The sequence below is a fragment of the Crassostrea angulata genome, chromosome 6 (genome assembly GCF_025612915.1).
Source record: "Crassostrea angulata isolate pt1a10 chromosome 6, ASM2561291v2, whole genome shotgun sequence".
NCBI lineage: Eukaryota > Metazoa > Mollusca > Bivalvia > Ostreida > Ostreidae > Magallana > Magallana angulata.
The window spans coordinates 47,164,577-47,188,251 of record NC_069116.1 but is presented as its reverse complement, the minus strand read 5'-3'; the positions used below and the strand labels follow the sequence as shown (position 1 = coordinate 47,188,251).

General features: G+C 32.0%; 1 protein-coding gene and 1 long non-coding RNA gene across 3 annotated transcripts; one reads left to right on the top strand and one right to left on the bottom strand.

Moving 5' to 3' along the window:
- Positions 1-919: 919 nt before the first annotated feature.
- On the bottom strand, positions 920-11,971 carry LOC128190275 (paired box protein Pax-7-like). 2 transcript variants are annotated; one of them, XM_052862273.1, is made up of 6 exons: positions 11,770-11,971; positions 7,614-8,132; positions 2,360-2,698; positions 2,147-2,262; positions 1,616-1,787; positions 920-1,356 (listed from the first exon to the last, which is right to left on the bottom strand). In XM_052862273.1, the coding sequence occupies exons 1-6, from the start codon at positions 11,822-11,824 to the stop codon at positions 1,232-1,234; spliced, it is 1,326 nt and encodes a 441-aa protein (XP_052718233.1). In that variant the 5' UTR covers positions 11,825-11,971; the 3' UTR covers positions 920-1,231. The 2 variants fall into 2 exon arrangements, with proteins under 2 accessions (XP_052718233.1, XP_052718232.1); XM_052862272.1 differs by lacking the exon at positions 11,770-11,971 and adding an exon at positions 9,521-9,709.
- Positions 11,972-12,100: 129 nt separating this feature from the next.
- Positions 12,101-22,111, top strand: LOC128190276 (uncharacterized). The gene is made up of 3 exons (XR_008244345.1): positions 12,101-12,330; positions 12,544-12,620; positions 22,014-22,111. It is a non-coding gene; the product is annotated as an uncharacterized LOC128190276 (long non-coding RNA).
- The last annotated feature ends 1,564 nt before the right edge of the window (positions 22,112-23,675 follow it).

The following is a 23,675-nucleotide window of genomic DNA, read 5'->3' as shown; positions in this document are numbered from 1 at the left end:
CGTTAAGCAGTGCATACTTAACGTATTACATTGAGAAGAGGGCATTCTCTTTGATGATACCGAAATGAATTTTTTTTATGACCACGTCATGTTTTCATATTCAGTGTTCCCTGATCGCAACCGCACGATTTACATATGTAAATGGCAATAAAGTTGCTTGAAATCCAATCATCTTCGCTTTTGCAATAATATTTAGATTTTGTGCTGAAATTATGCGGAAATTTCAGGTGATTAACGAGATAAGCCCAGTGAACTAAATTGCGTTGAATTGATTTATATTTCATTTTGTTACGCGCTTTGATGCGCCTTTTTTCAATCCATTTAACATGGAATATACTAAAAGGTGCTATTTGTTCCGAATTTTTTTCGTATTATTTCATTTTTACGCCACAAAATAACCAATATAGGTGGCTTTTTGTGTCATAAATGCGTTGGAATTCACATTTGATTTAGTTTTTTTTTATCATTGAAAAAAAAAATAAAAATTCTACAGTTTGTATAAGCTCAACCAACAATTAAGTTAATTGTTTCTTTTTTAAATATCTTAGCATTAGCTTCTGTAATTACAACACTCATAAAACAAATGTGGGTTAAATGTAAGACTAAGGATCCACGTGAAAACGAGAACTTGGGTACTGTACATATTATGTACTTGTTAGAGAGTTCATATGCGACGATTTTCAATCCTGGAAGTGAAGCATTGAATCCATTCATGCACCAGCTTGAATTTTTTTTAAAAATAATTTCTCATTTATCAAAAATGCTAAATGTAAAAATGTTAACACCAGGATGTTAAACAGCAATGGTCGAAATACACGTGAGAGAGAGAGAGAGAGAGAGAGAGAGAGAGAGAGAGAGAGAGAGAGAGAGAGAGTATTAAATGAATATTAAAATGTTTTGAAGTATACCGGATATTTTTTTTTACTCATCAATACACATTTTATAAGGTCATACATTAAGAAATGATACAAAGTAGGTAAAACTTTTTGTCATTTATTTATCTAGGCAATTCAAATAAAACAAACATAAAACTAGTTTTCTAGTGTTAGTTACATGGACATAGATATAAAAGCTTAATTAAATGACATCCAAACATCAATGTTCATGGTTTGCCCAGGGTAAGTGAAGTTAATGATTACATTAAGATAAACGCCCACTCTCTCTCTCTCTCTCTCTCTCTCTCTGGTACTCGGACGGAAGGTCTGTCCTGCTGTTGAAGAACTAGGGATGGTTAAAATGACGCCGACATTTTATTATCCGTCACCTGCATTAAACTCAGAGCTGCTGAATGTTCGCGAGACTTCATTCGCAACGTCACCAGACTTTCGTCAATAGCACATCTCTCAGCACTGGAAACTAAAACAATCAAAGAAATCAGGATTAATAAACATGATACAAACACACATTTAACTTAACTAAAAGGTTTTTGTTTACAATAGTAACTTCAACAATTGATCTGATTAAAATTATCAACCAAACAAATAAATATTTCATTCCGCGGTTTGGGATGTTGCACTGTCTCTTTGAATTCGGACAAACAATTCGGATAGCCTAATATTCTACTTCAATTTCAGTAATGTGAACGTTGTAACTATTACTTAACTAAATTACTTACCAGAAGCTATATGAGAATTGTATGGATGAAGTGTAGATTTGGTGACATCTCCATACCCATGGGGGTTGAAATGATTGGTGGTTGTTTGATAAGCAAGAGCGGATACTGATGACGTCACAGGTGAACACCAATTGCTCGCCAGGGAGTCGGTAGGATTTGTTAAGTTGTGCATCTGAAAGTCGAAACATGATTATAATAGAACCTGTATAACGTTCGGGATTGATGCAAAAATGACCGTCAACTACTGCAAAATAAATGCAACTTTATGATCACATAAATCAATTTTGAAAATACCGTGAAATCGTTGAAAATTTTGTTCAGGTTTCTTAGATTTGTGAATTTGTTTCTATAAACAAAGAATCAGTTTCATTGTTCGTCAGGGATAATAAGTCTAACGTTCATGCGAATTGCACGAAAACTGAGTCCCCACGAGTACAAATTGATGGTATTTGAATTGGTGTGAATTTTGGGAAGTATAAATATCAGCATAATAAACTAGAACTGAACATCTTGGAGGAAGCATGGCCCTACCTGAGAGGCGTGGGACAAGTAATTCTCCATCAAGCCGGCGTAAGCACTGTCGTTGGTTTTCAGGGAACTGAAATTCTGGAGATGATGCGTCATGGAGTTCCGATGCCAAAGTGTGTCTGCAAAAATAAAGCAGACGACATTTGTTCAATAGAATGTAATTTTAAACTTAAGCCATGCAAGTAAGTTTGAATGAATTTTTGTGAGGAGACGAACCTGAGACTGAAGGAAGAGGGTAACTGGGAGTGGTCTCGTGTAGAAGGTAGGAAGAAGCGCCCCCTTGTGGCAGATGGAGAATGCTGTTTAGGGCTGAAATCTGGTTACTTCCCATTTGTTTCCGCCATCTAGCTCTTCTATTACTGAACCAGACTTGGACTCGAGCCTCGGTCAATTTTGTTCTCTGTGCTAATTCTTCTCTCGTATATATATCCGGATAGTGTGTCCTTTCAAATGCCCGTTCTAGCTCTTCCAATTGTTCCGCCGTGAAAGTAGTCCGACTGCGCCTTTGCTTCCTTTTGACAGATAGTCCGGGTTCAGAGTCGCAATCAGATTCTTCTGAAAACAAAAAAGTAAATATGATTAATTTTAGTTATTTTAGCCATACATCCACTGGACACAAAAAAATCATCCAAATGAAACAGGCAATAACATTTTGTTATTTTAAAAAAAAAAATAAATTAAATACATATGAAGAAAAACTGCATAGCGATGCAATTTTAAATAGTACATTATTATTCTATTTTTGCCGTTAAATTTTCATTTAATCAGTGGGGAATATTTAGAGTGTTTGTACAGTAGAATATTTTGACATGCTTGATCACATTAAAACATGTAAGGTTTCAGGTGTCCAATGAATCTTTAAAGAACGATTAGGTGATAATAAATCACTCGTATATTTATGCGATATATTCCGTTTGCATTTTAGATGCATTTCTAAAACTTTTAATTGTTATGTTTAATTTATTAAACAAAATTTATTTTCTGTCAAATAAATCATTTATGGATACATTAACGAACTACATATTTTAAATTAATGCATTTTATGAATGTCTAAAATATTTATAAACAATGTAAGACGAAATTAAAAAATTTGTAAAATAAGTTTTCAAATTCTTTTCACTTCCTTTTTTTTTTTTAAAAGAAAATCATTATCTTCTTCAAAAGTGTCTAATGTGTCTTGTGTAGACATTTTGGGGGTAAAACTATGCAACCGCATTTGTGTCCGTGATCTTGATACATGTATTATACAAATAATGGGTGTGACAACAGAATCCGGTTTGTTTTATTACGTGGCGAATAATGTTGTGTTGGTTCGATTATTTTCATATTACTGCGCATGCACGCTAAAGCGCTGCGGCCAGCAGAAGATTGATTATAGAGGGTATTGAGCATTGTCAATCTATTTCGTTAGCCAACAGTTAATCCACAAATCATCAGTTTTATGACTTTCTTTGTCATTTCTATACATTTCTGTTGATTTTGGGCTGGGTTATTGGGGACAACCTTGAGGTAGAGCGGGATTAAGGCAATCGTACGGAAGACGTTTGAAATCTCGCAGCAGGCAGCGTCTCGTGTGATATAAAGAGACTTTCTTTCTATATTGGACGCTTATTAGATGGGGAGTTCAGTCGGAAATATTATGTATAATTGTATATTATTGCCAGGAAATTTCCAAGTTATTGCCATTTTTCTATCAACAATAATTTTCGTAAACAAGAACTTGATTCGGAATTTTTAAGGGTTGTGCGATTCTTGTCGAAAATTAGCGGGGTACGAGATTAGAAAAAGCAGATGGCTTTTCTAATTTCCTCATACGAAATAATTCGTCAACAATCGTACTCTCGCATCCCCCGTAAAAATAAAACTGTAATATTTCTATATCACACTAGGATGCTTTAATCTTTTTTCACTTTGATTTTTTTGTCCTCGTATTTGAAAAACAGAAAAAAAGTGTTCGTTTTCCCATAAAAACTCATCATTTGGAACCCCATCGGGCGGGATCATTGATGTGATACCCACCACACCGTAAGGTCGTGTTCGGGTTCCCTCGGGTCATATTAACAACTGCCATAAACCACTTAAGAAAGTGATATCCTCGGATACCCAGGTGTGATCAATAACAGAATTTGAAGATGAAAAATCATTAATCTTTAAATTTGAAATTGCAAGCTTTGTGCATTTTGTTAGGAAATTATTCACCCATATTAGTGAATTTTCCACCATAGTGTTAGAAACAGCATGAAATTTCGATGTCTTTTTCTGATGTTTTGAAAATAAATGATGTATTTCTAATCTATCCGATGCATTTATAAGCCCATAAAGACATCTGAGGTCAAAGATTGCAGATGGAAATGTCCGAACCATGAATTCAATTTTCTGCGTGGTTCTTAATGGGGTACTTTGTGAAAATCGGACTTTATCAATTCAATTTCATGGGAAATCATTTTTTGCTTTAGATCAACCCATTCCCTCCGAAAAACGACCTTCCATCTATCCTAAAAAGTCATATTACTGAATATATTTAATATTGAAAATCACTCAAAAGTTACGAAGAAAAGAATTTCTGTGGGCATAACTAGTGTATTTTAAAATTTCAACGATTGCCTGCTGTTCAATCCAATTCGAATTATTCATATATACTTGAATAAAATGCTTCTAAAATAAAATTGATTTAATTCAAATACATGCTGTTTTAAAACACATATGCACACTTTTATATTTAATTTTGAGTTAAATTATAATTTTTTAAATTTTGGTCTTAAATCTATCTATTTGAAATTTGTTTTAAATCAATTAACAAACGCATGGTTATCTCTAAGGAAATATCGTAAGAAGACAAAGACATGAAATGATTAAAATGGTTCCTTTGATTTGACCACACCAGACGACTGCCCGATTTCCGGTCGTCTGGACATGCGAAAATAACGGAATCCCACATCGACATTTAATTTCACTCGACCGCACACGAGTTTGTTTCAACCTCTGTTAAGTAAACAAACACAATATTTTCTTTTGTCTCAACAAAATGATCTATAACTTCCTCTTTAGACAGAGAAAGGAACTCTAGCTTAGCTGATATTGAGGAAACCCCACCCATAAAATAAAAAATTAATATCCGACTTATTAAGAGAACATAAATATTCGATATTGCTTTCACCCATTTCTAAAAATTGATTATAAAAAAATAACGCATTTTCAAAGCTATATTCTTTTATCATGAACAGAATTAATTTGGTAAAAATCAAATTAAAAGCTTTCATTTCATTAAACATATTAAAAAGTGCATTGATATATTGAACAAAGAAAGTAATGGCCTCGCCACTTACATGTAGGTATGATTTTGTATTTTAACGCCAAATGCTTGTAACATATTACGGAATAATTCCGTTAAAAACAATTTATGCTTTAAAATCACGCAAAATATTCTGAAATCGTACCTACATTTAAGTGCATCGGTAAGTTTTTTTTGGATAAAATGATACTAGTAGTAAACGACAGGTGAATTATGCATGAAATTAACAAGTTCAAGAGAAATAATTTCGTTAATTAGCCATAACCCAGATGGTCAGTTTCCGTGGGGATCTTCAACACTGACAGCACGCGCGGCATGAACGTGACGTCATGCAGTTTTAATTTTACACTCCCTGGCCCCAGCAGAAATCGATTGGATCAAGTCAATTTACTTCAAAGCCAATCAAGATGTTAAGTCCTCCGCGCGACTTCTTTTAGAATTTATTGTGCTCCCTTTATACCAATGCGGTGGCTATTCTTCTAAAGTTTAGCGTTTTTTATTTTAAAATATTTAAAACAGCTTGATATTTACCTAAAGGCATCATATCATACTGTGATATGCCCCTAAGTGAAAAAAAAAAGTTAACAGAGGTTATAGAATGAGGTTATTTATAAAGTAGATAATACAGATATATTCGCATATAATAAAAACTTCCAAACGGTTCCAATTTATTTACGGGAGATAGAAAATTTGGCCTGCTTTCAGTTGCATCACGGTATCATCATAATTGATTGGTAGCGCATAGTGAATTAACTATGCAAATGAGACATAGATAAGGATTGTATTTGACAGACGAAGGACTATGTGTGAATTGGGATTGTTTAGAACTGTCAAACAACTTTAGTAAACAAAATTCCACCATTTTATTCTTAAATTGAGCAGAAAAAATGCGTGTAGAGATTTGATCACATCATAATTTGTACTTGTGTATCTAAAATAATTTACCTTTTAATATGTTTTTGGGATGTGTTGTATTTTGTTATTTTCATGCTTGATTGTTATTTAAATGTCCTTTTTTCTAAAGAAGTAAATTTTTACATATACCAGGTATCAAAAAAAATTTAACTTTGAAAAAAAATACAACAACCAAAAACTTGAAACAGAATTCACATAATTCAAATTAAGCAGAAATATTGAAATATTCTATAGTATAAAAATGTTTTTTTTTCAGAATATTAATTAGATAAGCGTGTCTACGTAAATCCCAAGATTAGCGAATTATCCCTTTGAAATGAAAATATGTCATCATTTGGTGACCAAGAGTGATGTTTATTAGTATTACAAAATTTTAATTTAGCCACGGTCGGAGTAAGGAATAGATACCATAAGACCGGTCGTAGAGCGATCTTATCAGATAATTAGGGGCATGAAATCAGTAATCTGAAATAATCAGAGCCAAGAAATACTTTGTAAGCAGAGTGATTTTTATCTCTGACCCCCGAGAGTGTTTGGATAACATTGTTCACACGTCATGTGTGTCTTGATTTAACACCCATGGATATCTACGGGATCCTAACCAAAACATTGTGACAAGGTTCATCTATTTGTTCTATCGTTGTTAACAACCACAGCGCGTGATTTCTTTTACATGGATTTGTAATTTAAATTTGATAACAACATTTTAAACCAATTCATGATAAAAACACAAAGTGATCAGTTTATCTATATCTTTAGAAAGATGTTTCGTAATCACCATTAAGTTACTAGTATGTTAAGATTTATTTTATTTTGCCGTTTGATTTTTTTTTAAAGAAATATTTTAAAATTGAAAAAAATATTTTGTTAACACTCAATACACGATGTCTTTACAGCGTTTGAAAGAATAATATTAATGTCTGAAATATCAACGCAATATTGAATCGAAAAAAATAATTTCATGCAATTATTGCAAAATATCTTATTGATATTATGAATTGCTCTTAGGTACAAGTTGGATTTTATCTCTCATTTTAACTTTTGATGTTGAAGGATATAACTATTTCATTCAACATGTTTTTCAATTGCTTCTTTTATTCACTGTCACATATTGCTGAATACAATAAATATGCATTTTTTTTTAACAAAAAAGTTATTTTCTGATATTTGAGGAAGTTGAGAAGGCAAGAAGAAGGAGGAGGAGGAGGAGGAGATAGAGAGAGAGAGAGTTAGTTATGATATAATATATTAGGATTATCTTACCGTCCTCCGACTTTTCGCTTTTGTCGTCTGCCAACAACCCGTCAATGCTGTACTTGCTAGATTTTTCATTGTCGTTTACGCTGATGTCATCGCTTGGCCTGGGCTCTTCGTCTTCAGAGTCGCTGCCGACATTTTGAAACTTGCTTCTTAGAACTCTGCTAATGGAACTCACACTCGGGACGGACGATCTGTCACAAATACCCTCCTTTAACAACCGGTCTCTAATTTCCCAGCTGAATATTCCGGGATTTTCACGTTTGTACTGCTCGATTTTTTTCTCTACTTCCGGGGTGGCTACCCGGGGTTTGCTTCCTCCGATGACGCCGGGGCGGATGCTTCCTGTTTCCTGATATCTCTGTAGAATTTTGCTCACACAGCCATGTGACACTCGTAACTGCCTGCTTATGACACAAGGCCGTACACCTTGGGCCGCTAATTCTACTATTTTCAGACGAATGTGGTTCGGAAGGGGTCTGCCGTTAATAAACACTCCTCCCAGCTGGTTCACTCTTCCTTGCCCTTAAAATACAAATTATTTCTTTTATAAGGTTTATGTCATCTAAGAATGAAAACAGAACGGTATAGACTTTACAGAAACCTTCTAAAAAGTGAGAATTTTTTAATTTAGATACTTGTTCATCCTAAATATATGTGTATATGTACCGAAAATAAAGTGCGATATTTTTACTTCACGATTTGGAAACTTTAAAGATTCCGAGAAATTTACATTTTTTTTTAAAATATGTAATAATGATAAATTTTCAGCGTTAAATCATCACGTTTAATAGACCAACCGTAAAAAGATGGATATTGCTAATATATTTAATTTTATCATAGAAATCCCTTATATTTTTTATGTACATGTATCACTCTTAAAATAATCCATTTCTCTAAGTAAATTACAAATACTATTCCATGTACAGTGTTATATTATATACAGTCATCGGTCTGGTTTTTATTACATACTAAAAAAAAATATACCCTTTAGAAATTCAAATCATATGTGTTATTTCTATTTCGAATTTGTAATCAGAATGTAACAGGAATGATCCAAAAGATAATTTATGTTCTTATGTTATTATTATCAAAACTTTATGTTTTTTACCAACGACTTTAAAGTTATTTGAAGAACGCTGAGTGAGAGTTGAAACAGAGCTTTAGCTTACGTATAAGAAAAAAAACATTCTGGAACGAAATGTTTCATTATAGATGAAAACATTTGCTAAACTTATTTTTGATGACTTCTATGTGAATGACCGTACTATGTCTTTGATTACAACACCGTTAAAACCTCGTGTTTGCAACAGCTGTTTCACCCTCATATATACGGAACTAAAAGTTTTTGTAAAGAAAGAAACCTGCGTGAAATAGATTCGGCTCGGTTTATGTAAAAGCGCTATTCAAATAATTTGAAGGCAATGATGAAACATGTTTTCATTAAAGTAGGATCGGATTGGCTGGATGTTAAAAGGGTATCAATATTCTCCTTTAAAACTTATTGATATCTTTGATGAAATAAACATCTAAATATTTTATGAGAACTTGATGCAATTATATTCTTTTGTAGCAAATGTTACATTTGAAGAAAGCCTATTACATGTATTAAGCGTAAAAACATATTCATTTGTCGGTATTGATATTAAAATTTTAAATAATTTTTGGCTCCATGCTTTCCATTTCATCAAAGCCATAAATATAAAAAATATCATGTCTCTGATCTTAAGGATTAGATAACAACCAACTTTTAAACTTCTAAACGTATAAATAAAAGAATGAACTGTTAAAGAATCGATATATAAAATAAAATTTGATAATAAAAAATGTTTTTAAAAATCAAAAAGAATTCAAGACCAGACCTTTTCCCGTTTGTCCTAAGAACTGTTTCACAAAATACACGTAAAACAAACCTTTAATTAACGCTTCTGTCTCCATTTTGTTATAATCCATGGTACATGTACTATACTCGTGTTGATAATTCGGATAATTCGAATAGTAATAGTAATTTTCCGCTCTCTGAGGCATTTGCATTTTGGGGGTCTTAGTTTGTACTTCTTAGATCAAGCAAAGAACGAGGTGTAACAATGTCGTTAGAATGTGACCAGCAATACACCCTACCCCAATTATATGCAAATTTCCCTCATGAATAATTTACCGAAAAACAATCGCAGCAAGGGCTTGGCCAGTGCGGCGGACTCCCCTGTTATGTACTATCAAATTTCTTATTAGTGGGCCGTCTCTCCCTCATCACTGCAAATCAAACATTTAATGAAGTCCGAGCCATAAAATATACCTAACAATTAATAGGTTGTCCAAGTGGTTGAGTTAGGAGCAAAGGTGTCCGCAGAAACTGCAAGCGTACATCAAAGTAATTAAACTCGCGTCCCGGGCCCATCTTCCCGGGGTCTTGGGATTGATAGAAATCTGCAGACGCTTACCGATGGTCAAAGCGCAGGATCGGGTCGTTTCATCCAAGCTTGCGATTCGGTGATTAATCGCTAATTAATGAATATCAAGGAAGGAACTTTATGGCGATTAAGAAAACATTGAGTACCATTGTGAAACCGTAATTTACCGTTACGAAGTCTTTGCCATTGAAGAGTTTTAAATATGTTTTATACTTCTCGCTTAGGAAAAGGGAAGAAAGGATAGATACAGTGATATACAATTGTCATTTTATAAAGTCTCTCCATCGACGGAAACATTTTTAAAAAATCAAAAACAAAAAATAACCGTCAGTTCTTCTCATTTTTAGTTTATTTTCACTCAAAACCATAGAGTGATACGGAAATATTTGTTCAGAGGAAAAAAATGTTTCGTGCTTTTGTTCTGTTTTTTTCAAATTTTGAAAATATTTCTGTTATCAAAAGTTGTCATCATTCCTCATTTATATAATCGTAGCTTTAGAACCGACTTGCTTCTTTGCTCGAGATGTTCGGCAATTTTCGACTACATTCATCTCCAGCTTTCACCAAACTTTGAAAGTGATTTCATTTTATTAAATCTATCCAGGTAAAATAAATTTATTCCAGCTTGTGACAAATGACTAATTTGCGATTTCACGGGACATGTACCTGAATTTGATTTGAGCGAGTTTTTCATGTCCTGGGGGAGAGGTATTTTCTCTGATGTAATGCGGGTTACCTACAAACTCACCCCTTGCTCTTTTAAGTTCAACCGCCCAAGAAATGAACAGAACTTGACAATGATAATTTTTACCCCCAACATGTAACTTGTTTACAAACGTGAGAAGATATATTAAACAACCCGCCCAGGAAAGGCACGGCTGGATCGACCCCTCACCCCATAGGCCTGGTGACGGTCTTTGAATAAGATCCCTTATTCACCCACTTATTATGGCTTTGATTTGAAATTGAATTTTAAATATTCACGTTAATTCAAACTACGATGATCAGGATTTTAATTTTAAATACAAATATTGTGACAACAAATAATAATGATATTAATTTGTTTTGGATAAATTCCAAATTCTGATAAAATGAGTAAAAGCTCATGCAATATCATAAACAAAACAGGGAAATGATCTTGGTATAGATCTTTGAGAACTCCTTATATTGTACCGAGTGACCTTTGGTTGATGGTTAATTTCACATCCTATAATCTATAACATTAATTCATTAAGCCATGATATAATTTCACAGAACCAATCAGATTTGAACGGCCGTACCTGGCATTGACCAATTTCTACCTCGTATATTACTATTCTTACAACTGAATTAAATGTTTACAGATCACTTTAATCAGGCCTTCTTAATTCTCATTTCAATTTTTTTTTTTAATAAATGTCGATGCAAAATATTTACTCCTTCGATATGTAGCCATACATATATATGTTTTGTAATATTCATAGTACTTTCAAACTTTCTACTTTTGCTAAAAAAAATATGCAAAGCCTTAATTGGTACATGCATTATTTGTATCTATATCAATATAATTATGATAACAGAAAATTTTTGTAGAAAATACAGCATCCAGCATGTTCAATCTGAATTCTCTTTTTTCGGTTTGAGAAAAGGTAAAAATGTATATATATAAGTCCATTACCCATTCTTTCAAGATTTAGATGACTTGCATAAAAACAAATCTCAGATAAGCTTTAAAATTTACTCATATTAGTATAAAATTAATAATTATATACCTTCCATCTGAAACGACGGCATCAGGCCAAGGGCTGCAAGATGGTAGGAAAACATGGCAGTTGGATATCGGACTATGAGCCCTGTACATGAGATGTCTTCAATGTTTTGGGAGTTTGTTCCGTGTTGTTTCACTCTCCCCAGAAATCCACCGACTGTTGTTGTCGTGTTATGTTAGTACTATCATCGCATAAAAAAGAAATACCTAAGAGAGGAAGAAACACTTGTAACCGTGTTTTTATTTAGAAAAAAAATGTTTTATCTTGGTCAAAAGAGATACTGGCTATGCCAATCAGAGAGAAAGGGCGGCGACATTGATGTGAAAGGAGAGTGATGCGTGAAGACATCGCTCCTGAATCAAATGGAAAAGACATCAACACCGAGGTGTGAAAGCAACAAATAGAAGGCGGGGCTCCCAGATTAATTTAGCACACCTGAAGCAATATGGTCACGGGATATCGGCGATTTCTCGACTCCTTCCCGGGGAAAGCGAGGCGGGAAACTTAAGCGGTATCCGATTAAGACGCCATCAATGACAAACGATGGGCTCTTGATACTTTAAGGTACAACCAGTTTTAATCATTAAAAAGGAAAACAGATTCAATATTGTTTTTTTTTCTTTTCCGACTCAGATAATATCCGGGATAGAGTACTACCTTTTTCAAGAGGTTTGGAAATCGAACGAACCGGAAGGAACCCGTGTTAAGATTCTACACAGCTACGGTTGTTGATGTGGAACCGAGCAATCCGTTTTAATTTGCTAAATTTGATTACAGGTTTATGGGAAGAATTAAACTACTTCCTCTGTCGAGGTTTAATCCCTAGATTAACGGAAGAACTATACTGGATTAAGGTAATTCTTGTTTAGAAAGATGAGAAGTGTTATACTAGTACACCTTAGACCTAAGGCTTTTTTAAAATATGAACTGAAGGAACCTGTCTTTTTTGTTGTAAATTATAATTAATTTGCGCATTTTATTTCTTTTTCGCTTCAGATTTCTCTAATTTTAATGCAATACATTTAATTTCAACAATCTTCATAATCATATTTTTATAATTTTGCTGAAAGCCAAAAAAATTAAATATTTTGAAGTTAAAAATACCGCATGTTGTAGATGCAGTTTTGGTGTCTTTTCTGATGTTTGAAAACAAAAAGTTATTTATCTAATAACCATATTCCAAGCAAGAAAACAGCCCAAAAAGAACGACGACAGGTAAAAAGTGTGAAATGAAATTAAGTGTAAATGAAATAAAAATCTTATTTATTAAACCGATTCCTGCAAATCAAATTACATCCATGTACCTGTTACATACCTGTAACATCGCGTTGTAATTATTATTGCTTAATTCCCTTTTTTACTAATTTTTCGTGTAAATCTCCTTAATTTTTTTTATAACGCTATACATTTAAAACTAAGCATAAGACTTCTATAAATTCAAATACCCCCATATATGTTTTTTCTGTTAAAAATTTGTATTTCAATTTAATTTTATAACCAATGGTCAATTGATATAAGTACATTTATACTTTTCAAAACATCATTACAATAAACTTATAAGACTTGATTAATTTTCTTTTAAAGTTCATACTACTCCATACCTAAATATTACGCCTGTCTTTAAGAAAATCTGATTTTCAAGATCACTTTCCTGTTAAAGACTTCTTTTATATGGTTCCTTTTTCACAGTCGTGGTATTACAATTTAAACTTTTTTTTAATCACAAGCCTACAATAAATGAAAACATTCTCTATAATGTTTTGCCATACTCAAAACAGGTAATAATTCAATATGCAATTGAATATATTCAATTTTTACATTTATATGAAATGTATTTCAATTTCACATCAGTAATTTTTGTTTGTTTATCAACAATTTAAAAAATATTAAAAACAATATATCATTAAATAAAAAAAAGAAATAACTTATATATTGCTGCAATGCATACGATATAGAATAAGAGAAATATTAAATTATATAAAAATGGGGAAAAACATTAACAAATATTATACAATAAATAATAATAATACAAAATACCACTCAACATGATAAGAAAGAATTATTCAAATTGAAAATTATAGAAAACATACATGTAGATCATATTGTAACAATTATGATAGCCATAGTTTACATGATTTTTTTTTCTTTTTTACAAAATTTATTAACATTCACTTGTGACAAGCAATTTTGCATGTTATGCAATTAACTGCTGTCGATATCCGATATCTATCTATACTACTAAGTTAACTATATGAAAATAATAGACTCGAATTTTTTGGCCTTTAAGGTAGTCCTATACTCGGCACTAAATGGGCTCAATCATTAAAAGCTTAGCTTTAAATGATAGATATACATTCTAGCAATACATATACAAAAGAAAATATGTATGTTTACATGCTAGTTTGTTTGTTATCACCTCTCAGACGGGTGTACCCCCTTGCGAAAATTATTGACAATTATGAAATTTGCCAGACGTCCGTTTTTCCTAAAAATAATTACCAATTTTGGGAAAATTAGAACTGAACATACAAAATAGAGTATAAATATTTATTTAAGCCATATCTCATCAATAATTTTGCGCAAATTTTTGTAAGTAAGTACGCTTTATGGACCTGATGTATCAAAATAGAATACAAAAAATGCAATGCTAGTATCGCGTTTGGTAATTTTTTTACTATTTTATGGACTCAAACTTAAATTCATGGTGTTTATTCTATAGATTGACATCTTAGAAAAAAGATTTGGTAAAATAAATTATATGTTGACGGATTACTTTTCACGCTATAAGCTCTAAACCAAGTAGACCCTGACGAGAAAATCCGTAAAAATCACATTTTGCTACAGTTTTCTGCATAGATCTGTCAACAATGTTAGATATCATTTAAACATTAATTAATTGACGATTGATTAAATTCGAAATAGCTTATGTCTCTAAATTAAACCGGTTTTAGTAAAAGAAAAAGAAAAATTCGGGGGGGGGGGGGGTCAAAACAAAGAAGATATAAGCATACCTGAGATCCTGGTTAATCAAAAACTTCGTTTTTCATTTTACTTTAACAGAATCGAGTTTCTCAACATTAATCATTTCTATCTCTCATAGAATACATATATTACCGTTCTAATTGCTTATTATTGCCATTGTTTACAACAGCGATGTAGAGCAAAATCAATACCGGGTATCAAAAACGCTTTGTAAAAGTCGGACTAATATTGTAAAATCCGTATTATGACGTAGTGCGATACTCGGACTACTTTAATACCGACAAATTGGAAGAATACTGTCTTTTGTTTTATTATATTTTAAACATCATTGGTTCTTGAAGATTGCCAGTTTGTTTTTATTTTTTCTCAATCAAGCTTCGCTAATTAATAATCAACAAAAATTTCTTTTTAAAAATCCGAAAATCATTTAACCCTAACCCGAACCCTAGATTTTAAAATCTTGCGCATTACATTCACGCTAAATCACGTACGGGAGGCTCTTATTTTTTGTTTATGTTTACACAATATCACATTTGCATGGATAAACTCAGAAACGATAATAAATATACGTGTAAATTTTCATTGGAAATCTGCTGTATATATTCTGTTCATCAAAAAAAAAAAAAAACGGGAGATAACTCTAACACAGTGCATTTACTAGGGAAAATTCCGAGAGTTCCGAATGTCAAAATGGTGTGTAAATTTGAAGTGGGTAAAAGGTTGGTGAAAAAGTGTTGAGTTTCTCAATTTTTATTATATGAATTAAATTTTAAGATGAAAGGCATTTACAGCTCAAAATGGTTTGCCATGAATAATTTGACTGTTATTTTCATTGCAACTTCATTGATTTTCTCCAAAATCGTTTCGGACCGATTCTGCAACTTTCTGCTACATTGCGGGTACAAGGGAGGCATTATTATTACACTTATAAACTTTAACTTAACTGTCACACAGTTAGATTTTTCTAACTAAGCAGAGTGTAGTGAAATTAATAGCATTATTGTAGGCTTGAAGCTTGGTTATGTAAATGCCAACAATACGGTGTGTCGATGTATCTTTTTTCGTAAATGTCCGATATCGTATGCAATGTCAACCCGTACACGCACGGGTCAAAGTCTTTTTTCTGGTATAATGGACCAATGTAAACAAAAACAGGACGCGCACATTTTTTTCATGACAAAGAATTGTGAGCCCTGTATTTTAAAGACTTTTACAGACTCTCAAATTTTATATGACCATTAGAAATGCACTTCTAAAGCGTTGTGAATAGTAAAAGCAGAAAAAAAGAATTTGGCCAAAATCGTGACCACGTCTCTTTAACTTCTTATGTCAAATTATCAAGGTTTATAAAAAGATAAATAGAGCAAAAGTAAAGAATACATGTACACATAAAGGTTGTAAGTGAAGATCGAAGGTTGAGCAAATGAGCCAGTGGGAAAATCTAAAATGGTGTCCTCAACATGTTAAGCGAGTTACAAACAAAATACATGTAGGTAAGTACCTTTTATTCAAAATTGAAAAGATAGAAATAATGATATAGAGCCACCCTGGACTTTTTTTGTTTCGACGATTCTTTTTTTTTACGAGGTGAACTATACATGTACATCGTAGTTGTTTTACTTTACCTTGCTCTTCTTTCAATTTTGTCATTTTTTAAAAATAATTATAATTTTTATACTTTGCATAGAAGGTTTCAGTGAGTTTTTCCAATCAATTTTCGTCAAGAGTCCGTCAATCTGAGCGTCCATTCAAAATTTCGTACCTTATCAAAAACTACTGCTCAAACTTCAACCAAACTTGGCACATAACTTTCTCAATAACGGGGGTTTTCAGGAAGGAGTCTTGACTGGTTTTTGACTTAATGTTAAAAGTATATTCGAATAAATGCCAATTAGATTATGATGTTAGAAAATTAAAAGATCACATATTTATTTCTTTTTTATAATTGTACAACTTTGCATAGAAAATAAAGTTTACAATAAAGAATTTTTTAAACACTTTCGTAGAAAATATTACAAGATTTTGCCATTCAAAAATACAATATGTTTATAAATTCAATCAACATTTCTTAAACATAAAAAATCATGCAGGATTTCTTGTAAAAAATTTTTTTTTAAATCTGTATCTTCTCTCCTATTCAATTGTTAATATATTTGCTTTTTTATCAATTTATATTTACATGAATTAAGTATTCATCATGTATTAAAAATCAGAAAAATGTCAAATTTAAAAGCATGGGAAAATAATCAAACTTTATTTGGAAATATCTTCAAAATCTTATAAAAAATAAAGAACCGCGGGCTCAAAATATAGAATTTGGTTCGGATATTTATTTTACTTTTGTACTGTAAGCTGATGGACATTGTCTGGTCTTATCATTTCATTTTAGAAGCGACAGTTTATTTTATCGTAAGATAAATTAAGTTGGGCAACATGAATAACTACGGCACATCATTATCTGTTCTCGTTTAAAGTAGTCCGAGTATCGCACTACGTCATAATACGGATTTTACAATATTAGTCCGACTTTTACAAAGCGTTTTTGATACCCGGTATTGATTTTGCTCTACATCGCTGTTGTAAACAATGGCAATAATAAGCAATTAGAACGGTAATATATGTATTCTATGAGAGATAGAAATGATTAATGTTGAGAAACTCGATTCTGTTAAAGTAAAATGAAAAACGAAGTTTTTGATTAACCAGGATCTCAGGTATGCTTATATCTTCTTTGTTTTGACCCCCCCCCCCCGAATTTTTCTTTTTCTTTTACTAAAACCGGTTTAATTTAGAGACATAAGCTATTTCGAATTTAATCAATCGTCAATTAATTAATGTTTAAATGATATCTAACATTGTTGACAGATCTATGCAGAAAACTGTAGCAAAATGTGATTTTTACGGATTTTCTCGTCAGGGTCTACTTGGTTTAGAGCTTATAGCGTGAAAAGTAATCCGTCAACATATAATTTATTTTACCAAATCTTTTTTCTAAGATGTCAATCTATAGAATAAACACCATGAATTTAAGTTTGAGTCCATAAAATAGTAAAAAAATTACCAAACGCGATACTAGCATTGCATTTTTTGTATTCTATTTTGATACATCAGGTCCATAAAGCGTACTTACTTACAAAAATTTGCGCAAAATTATTGATGAGATATGGCTTAAATAAATATTTATACTCTATTTTGTATGTTCAGTTCTAATTTTCCCAAAATTGGTAATTATTTTTAGGAAAAACGGACGTCTGGCAAATTTCATAATTGTCAATAATTTTCGCAAGGGGGTACACCCGTCTGAGAGGTGATAACAAACAAACTAGCATGTAAACATACATATTTTCTTTTGTATATGTATTGCTAGAATGTATATCTATCATTTAAAGCTAAGCTTTTAATGATTGAGCCCATTTAGTGCCGAGTATAGGACTACCTTAAACGAGAACAGATAATGATGTGCCATAGTTATTCATGTTGCCCAACTTAATTTATCTTACGATAAAATAAACTGTCGCTTCTAAAATGAAATGATAAGACCAGACAATGTCCATCAGCTTACAGTACAAAAGTAAAATAAATATCCGAACCAAATTCTATATTTTGAGCCCGCGGTTCTTTATTTTTTATAAGATTTTGAAGATATTTCCAAATAAAGTTTGATTATTTTCCCATGCTTTTAAATTTGACATTTTTCTGATTTTTAATACATGATGAATACTTAATTCATGTAAATATAAATTGATAAAAAAGCAAATATATTAACAATTGAATAGGAGAGAAGATACAGATTTAAAAAAAAATTTTTTACAAGAAATCCTGCATGATTTTTTATGTTTAAGAAATGTTGATTGAATTTATAAACATATTGTATTTTTGAATGGCAAAATCTTGTAATATTTTCTACGAAAGTGTTTAAAAAATTCTTTATTGTAAACTTTATTTTCTATGCAAAGTTGTACAATTATAAAAAAGAAATAAATATGTGATCTTTTAATTTTCTAACATCATAATCTAATTGGCATTTATTCGAATATACTTTTAACATTAAGTCAAAAACCAGTCAAGACTCCTTCCTGAAAACCCCCGTTATTGAGAAAGTTATGTGCCAAGTTTGGTTGAAGTTTGAGCAGTAGTTTTTGATAAGGTACGAAATTTTGAATGGACGCTCAGATTGACGGACTCTTGACGAAAATTGATTGGAAAAACTCACTGAAACCTTCTATGCAAAGTATAAAAATTATAATTATTTTTAAAAAATGACAAAATTGAAAGAAGAGCAAGGTAAAGTAAAACAACTACGATGTACATGTATAGTTCACCTCGTAAAAAAAAAGAATCGTCGAAACAAAAAAAGTCCAGGGTGGCTCTATATCATTATTTCTATCTTTTCAATTTTGAATAAAAGGTACTTACCTACATGTATTTTGTTTGTAACTCGCTTAACATGTTGAGGACACCATTTTAGATTTTCCAACTGGCTCATTTGCTCAACCTTCGATCTTCACTTACAACCTTTATGTGTACATGTATTCTTTACTTTTGCTCTATTTATCTTTTTATAAACCTTGATAATTTGACATAAGAAGTTAAAGAGACGTGGTCACGATTTTGGCCAAATTCTTTTTTTCTGCTTTTACTATTCACAACGCTTTAGAAGTGCATTTCTAATGGTCATATAAAATTTGAGAGTCTGTAAAAGTCTTTAAAATACAGGGCTCACAATTCTTTGTCATGAAAAAAATGTGCGCGTCCTGTTTTTGTTTACATTGGTCCATTATACCAGAAAAAAGACTTTGACCCGTGCGTGTACGGGTTGACATTGCATACGATATCGGACATTTACGAAAAAAGATACATCGACACACCGTATTGTTGGCATTTACATAACCAAGCTTCAAGCCTACAATAATGCTATTAATTTCACTACACTCTGCTTAGTTAGAAAAATCTAACTGTGTGACAGGATTTCACTACAGTTAAGTTAAAGTTTATAAGTGTAATAATAATGCCTCCCTTGTACCCGCAATGTAGCAGAAAGTTGCAGAATCGGTCCGAAACGATTTTGGAGAAAATCAATGAAGTTGCAATGAAAATAACAGTCAAATTATTCATGGCAAACCATTTTGAGCTGTAAATGCCTTTCATCTTAAAATTTAATTCATATAATAAAAATTGAGAAACTCAACACTTTTTCACCAACCTTTTACCCACTTCAAATTTACACACCATTTTGACATTCGGAACTCTCGGAATTTTCCCTAGTAAATGCACTGTGTTAGAGTTATCTCCCGGTTTTTTTTTTTTTTTTGATGAACAGAATATATACAGCAGATTTCCAATGAAAATTTACACGTATATTTATTATCGTTTCTGAGTTTATCCATGCAAATGTGATATTGTGTAAACATAAACAAAAAATAAGAGCCTCCCGTACGTGATTTAGCGTGAATGTAATGCGCAAGATTTTAAAATCTAGGGTTCGGGTTAGGGTTAAATGATTTTCGGATTTTTAAAAAGAAATTTTTGTTGATTATTAATTAGCGAAGCTTGATTGAGAAAAAATAAAAACAAACTGGCAATCTTCAAGAACCAATGATGTTTAAAATATAATAAAACAAAAGACAGTATTCTTCCAATTTGTCGGTATTAAAGTAGTCCGAGTATCGCACTACGTCATAATACGGATTTTACAATATTAGTCCGACTTTTACAAAGCGTTTTTGATACCCGGTATTGATTTTGCTCTACATCGCTGTTGTAAACAATGGCAATAATAAGCAATTAGAACGGTAATATATGTATTCTATGAGAGATAGAAATGATTAATGTTGAGAAACTCGATTCTGTTAAAGTAAAATGAAAAACGAAGTTTTTGATTAACCAGGATCTCAGGTATGCTTATATCTTCTTTGTTTTGACCCCCCCCCCCCCCCCGAATTTTTCTTTTTCTTTTACTAAAACCGGTTTAATTTAGAGACATAAGCTATTTTGAATTTAATCAATCGTCAATTAATTAATGTTTAAATGATATCTAACATTGTTGACAGATCTATGCAGAAAACTGTAGCAAAATGTGATTTTTACGGATTTTCTCGTCAGGGTCTACTTGGTTTAGAGCTTATAGCGTGAAAAGTAATCCGTCAACATATAATTTATTTTACCAAATCTTTTTTCTAAGATGTCAATCTATAGAATAAACACCATGAATTTAAGTTTGAGTCCATAAAATAGTAAAAAAATTACCAAACGCGATACTAGCATTGCATTTTTTGTATTCTATTTTGATACATCAGGTCCATAAAGCGTACTTACTTACAAAAATTTGCGCAAAATTATTGATGAGATATGGCTTAAATAAATATTTATACTCTATTTTGTATGTTCAGTTCTAATTTTCCCAAAATTGGTAATTATTTTTAGGAAAAACGGACGTCTGGCAAATTTCATAATTGTCAATAATTTTCGCAAGGGGGTACACCCGTCTGAGAGGTGATAACAAACAAACTAGCATGTAAACATACATATTTTCTTTTGTATATGTATTGCTAGAATGTATATCTATCATTTAAAGCTAAGCTTTTAATGATTGAGCCCATTTAGTGCCGAGTATAGGACTACCTTAACTTGAGTTTAGGATAATAATCTTGACCTGATCTTGCTGAAAAAAAAAATGAATTGGTCAATTTCAAGTAAACTTAAACTGTGACTTGGTTGTCAGGGTGACTGTTTAAAAATTTCTTGCATTTCAGAATATAAGAAGTATGAGATGGCTACATCCTTGTATTGTTAAAATAATGGGCATGACCTTTCAAAAGAATAGAAATTAAAAAAAATATTAAAATATGTTATATATCCAAATAGTTCTACTGTAGCAGAAATGCAAATATCTAAATCAAAACATGTTTAAATGTTGTACATTTTGATTTATTTAACCCCCCCCCCCCCCCCCAGAACATACATGTATAGGGAAATATTTATCTTTAACTAAAGAATGTTCTTATAGAGATCTTTATAGAGCTATGCTCCAATTTGTGATTTTCCATGCCAGCATCCTGATTAAGGCTTGATTGTAAGTTGTTAAAAAGGTGACACTGGACCAATAATAGGGCAACAGAAGGGCAAACTTCTACATCGAGATATAGTTGATCTCAATTAAAATCTTATTGAAGATTCAAATTTACTGAACCCTTCTAAAAAAACTACAGATCTATGATATGTAAATGTAATGAAAGCTTTTAATATATTGTGTATTCAAGTTTTAGAAGCGTGAAACCAGACCAGTTTTGATACCAAAGGATGGATGCAACTTTTAACAAAGCGTCTTAAAGGAAAACATTTTCAACTTTTTCTTCTTAACGTACCGGTATATCAAGGTAATGAAAAATAATCTTTTAAGCATTGAATGCCTAATTTTGGATGTAAGAGTGGGACAAATTTGGAAAGCAAAAAATAAGAAACGGAGGTATGGGGCACATGCCGATATTGATATAGATTAAAGTACATTACAATTTAAAAAAGACTTTCATCGGTTTAGAATTTTCAAATTTCACGATATTTAACCAAAAAATAAATTTTATTATCTTTAGAGAGGCAAAAATTTTAAAATCCACATCGGCATTCGAACTCATGACTCACAGTTTCGTTGAAAACCCTTAATCCCACTGCGCTACGCTGTTAGCTATATAGTTGACCATTGTGGGAAAGAAACTATTCATAAAATTATAATTGATTTTGTTGCTTATTTCGATAAATAGTACGTCACAACATGGAGGTGTCCCATACATGAACCATCAACAAATTCACATGGAAGCAAGCTGAATTGCAAAAAAAAAAAAAAAAAAAAAAAAAAAAAAATCATGACGGTAATCCTGGTGACTACATTTTGACAGAGATTAAAACGTTGGAAAGGGGAGGGGGGGGGGTAGAAAAAACGTTATAATTCGCAACTGATACGACATATGTGTAGTAGCTTCATATTCAACACACATAAAATGATATCAATATCTTTTTATATTTTAAGGGTAAAGTAAAATTTTCATATTTTGCCGTTGATCGTATGGTATACGTACACCGCGTAGCGTGTGCTTGTAACGGACTAGGTTAATTGTCTTGAGTATTGACTCTCTCTCTCTCTCTCTCTCGTTTAGTCTATATTGAAGGTTTCAGGTTTTAGCGGAGGGGGGTGCATCTTAAACACGTTTAAAAGTTAAACAGATAACAGTAAAATGAATAACTATTTATTGTTATTACTGTTAGTAAAATTGTTTGAAAAACATGAAATTCCTGATGGTCACTCGTTACACGGATTATTCACCTGTCTCATATACATGTACATGTACTGGTGTATTCTGTGCGTTCAAGCGTGGAGTGATTTCCCGTCAATGCGATGATTTCACACCTTTGTGTTAAACAATTGGGACTGAAGTCAAGTACAATTTACATGTACTTTGACAGTCATTAAAACGTTGAAGAAGTGGAGGGGGCAGAGTTATTGAGCAAGCTAGGTGAACAATGTGGCCCATATACATATTGCTACATTAATGATTTGCAAAAACAGTTGTTGCAAATATTGATAATTTTTTAACTTAACAATTTTTTAACTTAACAATTTTATAGCTTTCTTGTGTCGGGTTATAATAGGTTCAAAAAGAATATGTTAGGTATCTATGATGTACGTATAAAGTTTTTGACAGTTCCTGGAGTACATGTATGCTAATTTTAATTTGTTGCGAAAGTTTGCACTCCGTATCATTTAGGTAAACCTGATGGAGTTTAACTTGTCAGAGATTTTTTTTCCAATTGAAAACAGAAATTGTATTAGTTCTAAATAAGATGGCGTGTTTGGTGTTGGTCCGAGTTATAAGAAATCGGTCGTTAACTCCCCTATTTAAAATGAATATAATGTAGACGTATATAAAAACGCT

Excerpts from the sequence above, each read along its gene's own strand:
- LOC128190275 (XM_052862272.1), bottom strand. The coding sequence starts at position 9,641 with ATGCAAATGCCTCAGAGAGCGGAAAATTACTATTACTATTCGAATTAT. Across the intron at positions 2,699-7,613 it reads AAGCGAAAAGTCGGAGGACG|AAGAATCTGATTGCGACTCT; the intron begins GTAAGATAATCC and ends TTTTGTTTTCAG. Across the intron at positions 1,788-2,146 it reads ACTTGTCCCACGCCTCTCAG|ATGCACAACTTAACAAATCC; the intron begins GTAGGGCCATGC and ends TTCGACTTTCAG.